The 14,093-nt window shown below is 45.0% G+C and overlaps 1 protein-coding gene and 1 long non-coding RNA gene across 2 annotated transcripts in view; one reads left to right on the forward strand and one right to left on the reverse strand.

Annotated features, from left to right (window-relative positions):
- Window positions 1–600: 600 nt before the first annotated feature.
- Window positions 601–5,801, forward strand: LOC309356577. The gene is made up of 2 exons (XR_014162859.1): window positions 601–3,857; window positions 4,102–5,801. It is a non-coding gene; the product is annotated as an uncharacterized lncRNA (long non-coding RNA).
- Window positions 4,253–14,093, reverse strand: part of NTN3 (netrin 3) — a 121,146-nt gene continuing 111,305 nt past the window's right edge. The window contains exons 6-7 of the mRNA XM_081888011.1: window positions 10,865–10,939; window positions 4,253–7,068 (exon numbers count right to left, since the gene is read on the reverse strand). Coding sequence (XP_081744137.1) covers window positions 6,740–7,068; window positions 10,865–10,939 — 404 coding nt within the window. The 3' untranslated portion in view covers window positions 4,253–6,739. The remainder of the gene's footprint in view (window positions 7,069–10,864; window positions 10,940–14,093) is intronic.

The following is a 14,093-nucleotide window of genomic DNA, read 5'->3' on the forward strand; positions in this document are numbered from 1 at the left end:
CTTAACCTGAAGCACTATTTCTGGGTTAGCGGAGTCTGTAACCTGAAGCGTATGTAACCTGAAGCGTATGTAACCCGAGGTACCACTGTATACTGAATGCAAACATTCTGGGTGTGACATCTGGTATGCTGGAACAATAGGGCTTTGTAGATGATTTAGTACCCACAAAGAAATAATCCTTGACAAAGAAGCTCCAACAATCTATTTCAAAATATTTCAATTTTGATGGCTGCCACCTCGTTGACTTGGAAAAATGTCCCTCTGAACAACCAACAAATCTGGAGGTATTTGAAGAGAGGGAAAACCTCTGGGCAGGGATAGAGGAATTAGTCTACTACACTCAGTCCATGCCATTTTCACATGTGCCATTTCCACAAGGACTTTTGATCCTGTTATTTGCATTAATCTGCAACATTTTTTAAAAAAAACTTACAAAAGTTTGTGTTTAAAATTGTAAATATTTTTGAATGTATTTGCTCTCAAAATACACATTTCAAAATGTTAAATTTACCTCAAAATCTACATTTTAAAATGCTTGTGGGATGGGAGCAGGATTTGAGCCAAGGACTGTGTGACAATATTTGGGGAAATGTAAAATCTGCACATTTGATTGGGTGACTCCTTAGTTATCGGATTCCAAAAGCATCCATACTTCTGGATCTATAGACTTAACACACTAAGGCTGTAATCCTATATGCAATCTTCCTGGGAGTAAGATTCCTTGAACCCAATGGGACTTCCTTCTGAGTAGACAGGTTCAGGATTGCACTTTAACTTAATTTGAAAGCTGACATTTAATTATTTCCTTAAAACAAAAAAACCCTCTCATATAAGCTACCCTTCTTAATAAGACTTTTCCCATCCTGACTGTGTTCTTAAGACTGTCACCTTAGCATCCACTGCTCATTTGAAAACCTAGCTGGGTTACCAAGGAAGGCTGAAACCAAAGCTTTGAAATAAATAGCCTTACTATTTTATCTCTACTAGGGTACCCACTTATTTGCCTTTAACAGTATGCTTCTTAGATCTACAGTCTATATACAGCGCTGGATTTAGGGTGGTATGGGAGGTTACCAAGCTGAGGGGATGCAAATAAGAAATATTTAGGGGGCATGACAAATTTTATCTTGGCTCAGGGCACCATATTACCAAAGTCCACCCCTGCTGTATGCCACAGTTGATCTATTACTCTTTGTTCCATTTCTCATTGGCATGGTAAGCATACTCCTGCTGGAGTCAACCACAATTTTAATCTTGTCTAGAGGTGGCTCTCCAGATATTTGGGACTACAACTCCCACCATTCCAGACCAGTGGCTAAGCTAGCTGGGGCTGATGGGAGTTTGAGTCCAGCATCATCCTAGACCTACTCCAACATTCTCTTTACAACAGAGAGCAAGCCAATGTGTCTTGACGTAAAGGAAATCCTCCTCCCCTAGTTGTTCGTTCTGCTGAGTATTGAGTATTCATAGGTATATTGCTTCTGTACATTTAAAGTGAAGAAGGGTAAGCTATCCTTTTTGCTTTCATGCATTGCAAAGAGGAAATTGTGCCTGAAACACACATTATCATAAGCAAGTGAACATCAACAACATCTCATGAGAAGTAGCATTTATGGTTCTTCAAACAGCGATGCTTTACGGATCATAAAAAAATTATCCAATCTGGCATGGGGGTGAGTAGCAGCAGTGGTTTTTTTTTGCTGCGTAGGGTGGGCTTTCAATCTCAGGAGGTTCTTTCACAATTGTGAAAGGATATCCTTCCAAGCAGGGGAAGCTGGCTGACTGAGCTACAAGTATGAGCAAGATGAAAATATGAAGGAGGATGTCACTGAAATTATTCCCACTAACCAGGGGACTTGGCAACAGGTGTGAGAGGGCTATGAACAAGAACCACCTTGGTGGAGACCACATAACTGATCTGGTGTGGTGTCTGCTCATTAAACCTACCAGGGGGTAGACAAGCTACCACCATCTTAATTTCTTTAGAATGCCTCTAGACTGTATGTTGAGGCCCAGAGGCATTCTAGGAAAATTAAGGTGGTGGTATCTGCAGCTGCTTGGCTTGATGTTTCTTCAAAAATGTGTATGAAAGCAGTTTTTAAAAATTCCCACACACCAAATGGAGGTGTTGACATTTGGGCCCTCTAAGATTTGGATGCTGTCTCCCTGAACCTCCACGTGCCCCTGCAGCTGACAAAATGGTGGCCTAAGGTGCTTCAGTCAGTTCAGATGGGAAATGAGGAGATATGCTCTTCAAGGAAAAAGCTTGGGCAGACCAGACATGACAATGTTGTGGCCTTATGTACCCTGGCTGGACCTGCCTTGCAAGTCATGTGGGCAAAACAACAATGAAAGTGCTTAGACTATGCTGAAACGGCAGCCAGATGGCTTTTGAAACTGCTGCTAAAAAGAATTAACATTGGCACTGAGCCAAGGTGCTCATCATCTCATCATGCACTTGTTCAAGCGGATGAAATCATCATTCTTTGCACCAAACAGATGGCAGGATAACCTTGTGTACCTACAAACCCTCTGCAGTGATCTGTTGGTGACTTTAAATAGCAGCTGTTTTTAAACCAAAGTACTAAAAACAATGATAAGGCTGGCTTTAAGAATTGAAAGCCATTGCTATACATGTGATACACTGTTTGGTTTAAGTGTCTCTGGGCTCCAGAGTTCATATGTCACTATTTCCCCCACTTTTCATAAGCAGTTAAATGTTTGGACCTAAGTGTGCAAACCCTCTGTGACATTGGAGCAACTGGGCCAATGGCAGCCATGACACCCCAGGCAGTCCACTTTCTGTGATGTCAGAAAAGCTGAGCCAATGGCAACCAGTAGGCAGTCATGGCGACACTTCAGGAAAAGCCTTCGGTGACATCAGAACCATTGAGCCAATGGAATCCAGAAGGCAGATATGAGATTGTTCAAGCAAGTCAATGACAGACATAATGCCTTAGACATTCTTTAGGGCTTCTGATATCACAAACAGCTTGCAAGTATAGGAGTGGCTGGCAATTTGTTAGTCACAGTATGAGAAGTTTACTGTCTAATCAGAGGAGATGAGTTAAGCATCTAGTGAGATACGAACATTCATTAAAAGATCCTTAGCTTGTTTGTGTCATAGCTGTCAACTTTCCCCCTTTTTAAAGGGAAATTCCCTTATTCAGAATAGGATTCCTTGCAAGAAAAGGGAAAAGTTGACAGCTATGGTTTGTGTGCATCTCTGTGGGTAGGTCTATCTTCTGTTCAGTATTTGGTGGGAATGAGCCATGCAGCTTACATGTTTTTCAACCCATCCAAATTTATATGGCAGTTAGATACAAGATGTGGACATTCCTTGACACGCAGAAGAGCTAAAAAAATAGAAGGTTTTGTTGAGGCTGCCATGTTACCCCCAAGTGGTACCTCAACCAACAAGGCCAGCTCTACAATTAGGCAGAGCTTAGTCAAGTCATATTAGGTGCTGGGTGCTGGGGGGGGGAGGGGCAGAGGGTGGCGGCAAGGTGTTGAAGTACAACCTGCCCTGTGTCCCCTAAGCCAGCCTGCTCCTCTCAGGAAGACACTGTCCCACTGTCAGTGTCAAAATAAGGCTCAGCTGCTAGTTCAAACAGCTTCTGTATGTTAAGGAGGGTCCACCACCTTGTTGTTTGCTTCAGGTGGCAAATGTCTTGGGGTGGCGCTGACCACCAAGAAATGCAAACTTTACAAGGGCAGGCAGCTCAGGTTCCCAGTAAAAGAACGACGCCAACTGGCAGTCCTGAAGGCCAGGAGGCAGCAAGGTGAGCTTGGGAGATGAGCATCAGCCCACCTCACAATTTGCATGTTAGGATGGCCTCCAACTAAGTTCTACAGTGGTACCTCAGGTTAAGTACTTAATTCGTTCCGGAGGGCTGTACTTAACCTGAAACTGTTCTTAACCTGAAGCACCACTTTAGCTAATGGGGCCTCCTGCTCCCACCGCGACGCCGGAGCACGATTTCTGTTCTCATCCTGAAGCAAAGTTCTTAACCTGAAGCACTATTTCTGGGTTAGCAGAGTCTGTAATCTGAAGCATATGTAACCTGAAGCGTATGTAACCTGAGGTACCACTGTACTCAGAGAACCAGTAAAGTGAATGAGCCTAAGTTAGCCGTGTCTAATGATTTCAATGGGTCTACTCTGATTAGGACTAGCACTCGATGCAACCCTGAGGGAAAACCAGAGCACAAAAACGGGAAGGAGTCTTGTTTCACTTTAAAGACTAGCAGACTTATTGTGGCTTTAAGTGTTTATGGACCAGAGACCAATACATCAGGTGGAAAATACAAGCACATACACAAGAGATACCCACACAGAGACACAGAGGTATAAGGGGTGGCAGTGGTGGTCCACAGTGAAGCCCAAAGTTGGTGGAAGGCAAAAGGTAGAGTCTCTGACACATTTGCCCCATGCTTACAACCTATTTTCTCTGTTCTAACAGTAGATAGCAAAATTGTAGTAAGGTGCATTATGGGTATTGGAGGAGGGATCCAAAAGGGCACAAAATGGAGATCTTCCCATTACTGCTTTTTTCAATGACCAATGACTGTCACAGCTGCTCCCTGTGGAGATGTGGAATGGGGTGAGCACTTGTCCCCATGCCCCTCCCAGCCTTCCCAAATTCAAACTGAAATTTCTCCATTGAGAACTCTGGGTTCAGCCTTAATCTTAGTCATCTGACAGCTTAAATCAGTCTTCCCTCAACCTACTGCTCTCCAGATTCTTCTTCTTTACTTCAATGCTTAACAGTCCCAGCCAACATAGTCACTGGTCTGGAATGATGAGAGTTGTAGTCCAGCCACATGCAGGCAACCAGGTAAGGCTGCGTTAGAGACATGAATCAACTGAAAATACGTTGAGCATCTGAAAAGGTGCCTATATCACTTGTAAAAACAGTGCTAAACCCTGCAGATAGAAAATGCTACCTTACATTTCTTCACGTGAGAACGAATGAGAAAGGTCTGTTCTAAAAAGGAAACCCACTGTGACACATGGGCACCACCTGTATTCAATATTTCAGCTTCACTTTATTTTTAACTTTTAAGTCCCACCCACTTAGCCTCTGACCTTGTCCATTTGGAGTCTTGGCCAGGTCTGAAGCCTGCCCTCAGGTTGAAAGAGGTTCCCCACCCTTGATCTCTGAAGAAAGTTTATTTAGGACAATTGCTTTTCTCGTAAGCAATTTTGTGCAGATTGAATTGATGGCTCAATTAAAACTTATCTGATTAATTAAGCAAAGGAACATTTATCGGTGTATGTGTGTCAGAGAGACAGAGAGAGCAACGAGGCAATACTTCTCAGCAGACCATCTTCATTTTTGCCCGTCTCTCCCAACGGAGGGCCATTTTGATTAGAATTCTCTGTCGCTATTTCATGAGGGCCTCCATTTCCCCCACTGTTGCCCCAAACCACAAAACCCTGGGACAATGAGACCATCCGGGGCATTATGAGGGGGTACCAGAAGCTCTGCTCTTGATGCTTTTGCTGCTTGCAGAACAAAAGAAGGAACCCCGCTCCAAAAAAGACTATTGGTGAATCCCAACCCCCCGGGAGAATGTTTGAGGAAACACCCCATTTTCTGCCTCTGTGAACAGGGTGCAGCTTTTTTGGAAGCCATTCCAAACTGATAACACCACCTCAGGCACCTCTGAGTTCCTGCCACAATCCTACCACAGATCTGTTTAAGGTGTCCCAAGGTGGGTTTTCTGTGGGGGTGGGGTACATTCACAACATACCTTTAAAGCACTATGATACTACTTTAAATCATTATGTCTCTCCCCCCCCCCAAGAATTATGGGAGCTGTAGTTTCTAAGGGTGCTGGGAGTTGTTAGGAGACATCTAGTTCTCTCACAGAGCTACATTTCCAGAGTGGTTTAGCAGGCAATCCCTTTTCACAGGAAACTTAGGGAATTGCAGCACTTGGCAGGGGGACAGAGGCCTCCTAACGATACTCAGCACCCACAACAAACTACAGCTCCAAGATTTCTTGGGGGGAAGCCATGGCTGTTTAAAGTGGCATGGTAGTGCTTTAAATGTATGTTGTGAATGTGGCCTGTGTATGTGTGTGCGTGTGTGTTAGAGAGAGAGAGAGAGAGAGAGAGAGATATTACTGTTAACAGACTTAATATGACTACCTAGGAGTGATTAGTGGGAAGGGGCATCACTTTCCGGAAGCAGGAAGCATAACATGGCAGTAAGGTCAACGTTTTGTGGGTGTGCAGTTGGGAACACCAGATTGGCTCTGTCGGTGCACATGTGCCATCCTGACCTCCCCACCACCTCGCCCCTTCCCAGTAAATGACAGCTCCTGTGGTTGCCCCTCTGGAATTTGGCAGGATCAGAGAAACACTGTCATTGTTTTGTTTTGTTTTTAAAAAAAGAAAAACAGGGTGGGGATTTTGCTCCTGCTCAGAGACATTCTGAGCTGTCTTCTTCGAAAATCTCTTCAGTTCACCAGCCTTCTCCTTCACTTCGCTCCTTGTTAAAGGTTTGTCATTACTGTGTTACTCTTAATAAACTTTTTTTTAAAAAAAGGACCCATGCACGCAACCCCCACCCCCAAGGAATCATTGCCAAAATATACACTATACACAGGCGAGTCCATCCATTCACATGATATGTATATGTACAGAGTCTCTAGGAACAGTCTGCTGGGTGCAGTGCACAGGGGACCAGAGAGAAGGGAGGCATGTATTAACAGACACGAGCCTAAACCAATCATGGTTTCAAGCACTTCCCCTTTTTCTCCCGCCTCTGCAGTTTCCTGAGCCGCCGAGTCCAGGCATCCCTCCACTGGATCACCAAGCTGTTCTTGTCAGCCATTAGTCCTGGCCGGTCGGTGGGGTTTTCGCTGATTCCCATGACCAAGTACTTCCTGCTGATTTGGATCTTGGGGCATTTGCACGCCAGGTCTTTCATGTGGATCCACAAGAAGTTGTCGCCCCTTTTCACCCGTTCGTCTCTGCACTTGTAGACCGAGAGGATGTTGACAGTGAACTTGGCCCAGTTGGCCACCGTCTCCATGTCTAAGACGTTGACTTGGACAACTGCAGGGCAAGAAAGGGAAAAAAGTGAGGCCACAGGTGGCAAGGAACTGATGCTGAATATGTGAAGCTATGTATTATAATTAAACTTACAAAGAGTTGTTGAGCAATCATGAGATTTCATAGTCATGCCCCACGCATCAGTTTCTTATGCTGTTTCTGAACAAGCTGCACTTGCTGCCAATATTTTACCAAGTGAAGTTGAAAGTCTTACTGCTAGTGCATAAACCCTTAATGGCCTAGGACCAGCTTGCCTGAAGGTTACCTGCCTTGTCCCTTCTAACCTGGCCAGACCACTGCAATAATTTGGAGAAGCCTTCCTGACTGTCTCACAGTTATCTCTTTATTTGTTTAGTTTCTAAACGAATCAAAGCTTTTAGCAGCATAGGGGCACAAGTAAAGATGCAACTCTGTTCCTACTGAAGTCAGACAGGTGTGTAAAATCCAGATATCTCATTGCTCGCCAAAAGACTCAGCTGAGTCCCACCAGCAGAAGATCTGAGTGAGAGGAAATGTCCACCTAGCCCACCTTCTTGTTCTCACAGTGCCCAAGAAGATGCCTCAATGGGAAACCCTACTGATGGCTCTTCAACTTTAAACAGGGTTTGAACTGACCAGCTTCTTAAAGCACTTCTTTAAACAGAGGTGGTCAACGATGTAATAGCACAGCAACCTGCAATTCGCAGCAACTTGTTCTTACTCTATTCATAGTCATATCAGAGGCAAGCATTACATGTTTCTGAGATTTGAACTCTGAGTCAAGGAATGCAGCTTTGGGTGACCTTCTCAAGGCGGTAGATCATCTGTTATCATCTCCATGTCTCTACACCCAACCCTCCAAGCGTCCCTATTTTCCAGGGACAATCACGGATTTACAGAAGCCATCCTGGAATGTCCCACTTTTCCTTAGGTCATCTCTATTTTCACTGGAGAAATGTTGTAGGGTATGGAGTTATGCAACCCCTGAGCCAAGGAGATAAGTACTATACAACCTTTAGAAGACATCTAAAGGCAGCTGTGTATAGGGCAGTTTTTTAATGTTCAGTTTTTTATTCTGGTCTTATACAGGTTAGAAGCTGCCCAGAGTGGCTGCAGCAACCCAGTCAGATGGGTGGGGTATAAATATTATTACTGTTGATATTATTATTATGGAATAGGACATTCATTGGAGAAATGTTGGAGGGTATGCTACACTACTGTTGTTACTAACTTTTTTTGTGCTACAGCATTGATTTTTTTAAATTATAGGATTCATATGTTTTGTTTATATTGATACCTTGTAGATCCTGATAGACCGAAAAGCAGGGAACACTAATGTATTTAAATAAACGATCTCTGATCACAATTATCTGCAAGGCTAACTGCCTTTGCAGAAGATATCATTTAAAAGCCAAAACACTTCTCGGCTGCCACCCCGTCTCACGTCCATCTTCCCGTTCCCTTCCACCTTGCCAAAAACATCTTTTCTGTCTGAGCCAAGGAGTTTCTGTGGGAGATCAATCACAAACCACAGCCTCTTTTAGGGATCCTCCCTCTGCTCCAAAGAGTGAATGTGCTTGTGTCAGGGTGATTTACAACCTGCCGTCAGGATGTCCTGAGTCCAAACTTCACACACATCCCATCCCATTCAAACCCTCTCACCCCACACACCTTGCAAAACAAGGGGACTGCGAAGAAGAGAGGGTACTTTTTAACATATTTGGCAGACAGGGAGTGACTGTGGGTTTAGGCAAGAAGGGGAGAGGGTCCAGCAAGTTTTCCTAGTTGTGTTTTGTGTGTGTGTGTGTGTGTGTGTGTGTGAGAGAGAGAGAGAGAGAGAGAGAGAGAGAGAGAGAGAGAGAGAATTTCAAAGTGGAGAAATAGGGCAAGATCAGCAGCCCCTGAAGCCAGGAGCGTATAACAAGCACAGGAAACATGGGGAAGCCGTCCTGTACTAATTTTTTTGTCATCTTTGCCATGTCACTCTTGTTATGTCAATCCCTGTTTGGAATCTGATCACCGGGAATCAGCAAAACAACTTCGCTCGTGTCATATTGCTTGTGTAACAAACAGCAGGGCATGGGTAGGTTTGGATCCACTGAATTCAGTGCAGATCCCACTGGGAGGTGGCTAATGTCCAGGGCCCAATCCTCAGAGCCCTGGAGTTGCTGTAGCAACCATCCCTCCTCTGCCACGACTTTCCACCATAGTCAGCTTGAGCCAGCAGGGATATATGGGGAGGAGGGAAGAGAAATGGAAGAGCTGGGTGGCCTTTGAATTCAGCATTCTGAGCACCCAAAGGCCATATCTGAGCTTGAGATATAGTCCGCATTTGCACGATACATTCAAAACAGTCAGACATTAAAAAGTTATGGCTCCCCAAAAATAATTCTGAGAACTGTAGTTTGTTATGGGTTCTGTGAGCTGTGAGGATACCCCTAGTCCCCTCACAGAGCTACAGTTCCCAAAGTAGCTTAACAGCCAATCTTCTTCTCAGGGAATTTAGCTCTGTGTGGTGGAATAACACAACTCTCGGCAGGCTTAACAATCTATAGTTTCCAGGTTGGGGGGGGGGGTCATGATTGCTTAAAGTGGTATAATGATTGCTTAAAGTGGTATAATACCATTCTAATCGCAGATGGAGTCTAACATATCTAGTTAAAATGACCTCATGAAGCAAAAGGTTTCAGATTTCAGTGATCTGGTGATTAGTGCCCCCACCTCCATCACAGAGGTTTGATCAGCAGCTTGTTCAAAGACTCGAATCAGAAGCCAAATTAGTACTCCATATGATAATCTAGGCTCTTTCTGGTCTACTTAAGGCAGTAGAAGCCAGTCCATTATAGCCCAACCGCTATCTGCCTATCTGCCTAAGCCACCCCCCCACCTGCTAGCCTGCCTTCCTGCTTAGAACCAGTCCATCAGATGGCACTGCCTATCATCATCTTCCTCCTCTCTAGTCTCACTGTTACTGCTGTAGAACTCAGCAGGGAAGAGGATGGAGAGAAAACAAGAATTATCTGGATCTGCCTGCCTGTCGTTGGCTCTGGTGCCACCTACAGTTGACCTCCCTGCTTTCCACCCTCCCACTGCCAATGGGCAACAGCTACCACCTGTGCAAGATACTGCCTAAAAATTGTGCTCAGAATCTCCTGCAAATTTTATTTAAAATTTTAATAGTAGCTGTAGGCCCCCTGAATAGGATCAGGGACATGGCATCAGGCAAGAAGGGTTATCTGTCTCTTTTGTCTGTTTTGTCTGTGGGGTGTTGAGGGCATGGGTTTGTTTGGGAAAACAGTGTTGTGCTGTGGCTCCAATCTGATTAATGACCCTTTGCTACTTCTATTATATTTAGGTGAGAGAGATTGAGGTCCTGATCTCATCTAAAGTGACGAGAGATCGAGGTCCTGATCTCATCTAAACATGTATCAGGAGGACTTGGAGCTAACTGTTCCAGCACCTGGAGAGACACACATGCTGTGTACCTGTGGGGGGGGGGGGCTAGCTGCCCACAGGGGCGCCGCCTGTGGCGAGCATCCCAGGGGGGTGCTGCCAGCAGTGAGTGTCTGGGGGTGGGGCGCCGATGTCACCCCCCTCAGGGATGTCACCCAGGGCGTGCCGCCTCCACCGCACCTCCCTTCTTCCACCCCTGGGACTTCTGAACCCAGAGATCTTACAGTCTGCAGCTGGTGCTTCTTAAATACTTATTTGGAAACCACTGACCAGAAGGTAGGGCAAGTTCCCAGATAGGAAATTCCTGGTTTGACCTTTACATTCTGAGAAACCTTTTTGCATTAGAGAAAGGAGAGCTGCTCCTTACCGTAATCTTTCTTGCAGTACTTTTTCATGTTAATTTTGTAGTTTCCTTTGGCTGGTTTACAGTAGGAGTCACAGTCTGCAGGAAAATACAAGGGGGAAATACAATTAGGATGACAACTAAGAAGTCAGCAGGGCGGCAGCAACATCATAGTGAGGGATGGACAAAATTATCAATTTCTGTTTCTCATTCTTTCTAGTCATTTCCACAGTTCTCTGTATTGCTGCATCAGTTGCCAATGTTCCTTGCCCACCAGCCCCCCACCCACCATTCCCCATTCCCTCAGCACCCATGGGGTTGGGAGTACAGTGGTACCTTGGTTTACAACCATAATCTGTACCAGAGGTCCATTTGTAAACCAAAACAGGTTGTAACCCAAGGCAGCAATGGGGCCTCCCAAAAAAATTTGTTCGTAATCCCCCAAAAATGGGTTGTAATCCAAAGAAAGGTTGCAAACTGGGACACGCACTTCTGGGTTTGACATGTTTGTTATCCAAAACGTATGCAAACCAAGACATATTCAAACCAAGGTACCACTGTAAAAGGAAATTTCTGCTTTGGACCCTAGTCATGCTAGGTCAAATGCCCTTGTAATTGAGACTACACAGTATTAAATAAACAAGCAAGCAAGCAAACAAATGATATTTGAAGGAGACATTATTATTTAGAAGTCCAGCTTGTAAAACCCGCCGAAATGCAGCCTTTAGAGTGATGTTCAACTAAGTTTTTCTTCAGAGTAGACCCAATGAAACATGACTAAGTTAGCTCCGTTTATTTCAGTTAGTCTACTTATTTGAAAACCACCCTTAGTTTTTAGTTAGAAAAGCAAACAATCTTAAACTGTTGGCATGAAGTAGGAGCCAAAGAAAATGAAAGAAGTACCCAGCTTTTGCTTGATTTTAAATCATTCTCTTGACTTCCTGCACTAAACTTTCATTAAAAATAGTATAATTTGAAAGCCTCGCCATCAGCTCATTCCCTTGCCATAGCAAGGATAGTTCATCAGTTGCTCTGGTGTTTTGATAGACAACATCACCTCTGAATAAAGTTCCACAATGGCAGTCCATCACAATGCATATAGCTAAGTGCTTCTAAGCTGGAGCTCATCTGGGAAAACAAGCTTGTGGAACACTTTCCCGCCTCTCTGCCTTGACACCAGAAGAGCAAGGAAAATTTAGCAGCAGCCTTCCTGATGTGGGCCCTGCTGCCTTACCCACAAGGAGGGAGTTAAGGAGGCAGTGGTTTCAGTCCCATCCTATGTTTGTTGCAACCAGTGCTGCTTCTGTTCTGCTGCAGTTCAGCTTCTGCTAAAACCTACATTACTCTATTCACTATCCACTATGGCCGAAATGACTTATGTCATTAACGTCAGTGCATTTCGGTGGAAGGAATGTATCAAAAGCAAAGTAGAAAATGATCTAATTATTTATGCAACATTTGCGGACTAAAAAAAATAAAATCCCACCACTATTGCTTGTATTCACTTGCGTGGTTTCCATTTCTGTCCTTGGGTGAACATGTGAAATGTTGCATTTTCTGCTCCTGTTTCTGATGGAATTTCACAAAATCCCTACCCACAAGCAACACAGGCACCTGGCATTAAACAGCCTGTCCAAGTCAGGATCCAAACTCCCCTCCTTTCTTGGCCAACCCCAAACCTCCCCTCCCTCCCTTCCCCCATAAACATTATTTTAGTAATAAAAAGCAGAGCGACAGAGACATTTCCTCCCCCTTGTCCTCCCCCCACAATTCCCTGTCGCCTATCCTTTGAACGTCTCAATTTGCCTCTCTTCAAAGGTTCCGCTTTTTTGGCTGTGCTTCACCCCCCCATCTTTTTTCTAAACCCCATTTTTCTTCCTTCTTTTCTTCCTCTCTCTCGGGTTCCTTGGCCAGCTTGGCTGTGGCTGGCACCACCTCCTCTGGGACGGCTGGCACCATCTCCTCTGGGATGGGGCACACAGTCAATGAAGTTCCCTTTTGGGGTTTTCTTTTCTTGGTGCTTGTGAATTGCCAGAGGCTTTGGAGAAAGAAAGTTTGCGGGGGACGGCGGGGTGGGGGACAGAGAAAATACACTTATCTACATACCCACAACCTCTTGGGCATGCCAACTTTGTTGAGGAGAAAGGGCAGGGTCCCAGAAAGAAATGCGGCCCCAGCTGGGCCTCGGCTGCTCTTGCCATTTCCACTTTGCTCCCTTTTTTCATGCCGGTTTTTATGCTGCCTGCTCCAAATTTGTCTTTGCTAAAAACCACTCAGCATGGAGCTAATTCTGCCCCAAAGCAGAATGAGTAAAGCTATACAATCCAGACTGCCCCTTTCCCACCTCGGCCAGGCCTGCAATGGCCGGCCCTTTGTTGGCTTTGTTTTTTGCTCCCAGCTCCTGTTTTCATGGGGCAAAAGTGCCGAGCCAAACGCCAGTGAGCTGAATGACGGCAGCTGGATCAGTGCACTGCCTTTTCTCCCTCCCTCGTTCTCTCATAGCACTTTCCCCCTCTTGCCTCTTTTCAGGGCTGTAGCTGAGTGGCAGAGCAACTGCTTTGCATGCACAAGGTCCCAGGTTCAATTCCCAGCATCTCCTGGTAGGGCAGGGAAAAGACCCACATAAAAAATCCTGGAGCTGCTGCCATTCATCATAGATGATGCTGAACTAGACGGTCCAAAAAGTTGACTGCCCCCTCCCCACAATCCACCTGTCACCATCAAGATCTTCTGAAGTGGTGCTCAGAGATTTGGAAAGTCAGATTGAAAAAAGAGGTGGAAGGAAGGTAGGGAGATAGAAAGATGAGGGGGAACAAAATGTTTTCATTTAAAAGCATTAATTGGGGCAGTCCAAAAGTCACAATCCTCCACTCACACACACTCATCCTCCTGTCACTCTCAAGACCATTTGAAGAAGTGCTCAGAGATTTGGAAAATCTGATTGACAGAGAGATGGGGGAGATGATGCACAGAATCCTGTGAGGCTGACTATCTTTCAGGTAGGACACCTACAGTATCTTCAAAGTGGTGCAAGCTTTCCAACTTCTACAGAATTTGTACAGCAAAGTGAGAACTCAGGGCACAAGCTGTTGCTGTCTTTGAAACTCCTGGTTGGGACAATGAGCTATCAGCTCCTTGCTTCTGTTTCAGACTTTGGCTGTTTCTTTGATGTGGCCAGGAAAGAAAGAGTGGCTGAGTTCCAGTTCCTGTTGTCCTACTCCATGAAATTCTCACAGTCCCTGAATAGAGCTGA

Source organism: Podarcis melisellensis (assembly GCF_964234715.1).
Source record: "Podarcis melisellensis genome assembly, chromosome: 14".
Taxonomy (NCBI): domain Eukaryota; kingdom Metazoa; phylum Chordata; class Lepidosauria; order Squamata; family Lacertidae; genus Podarcis; species Podarcis melisellensis.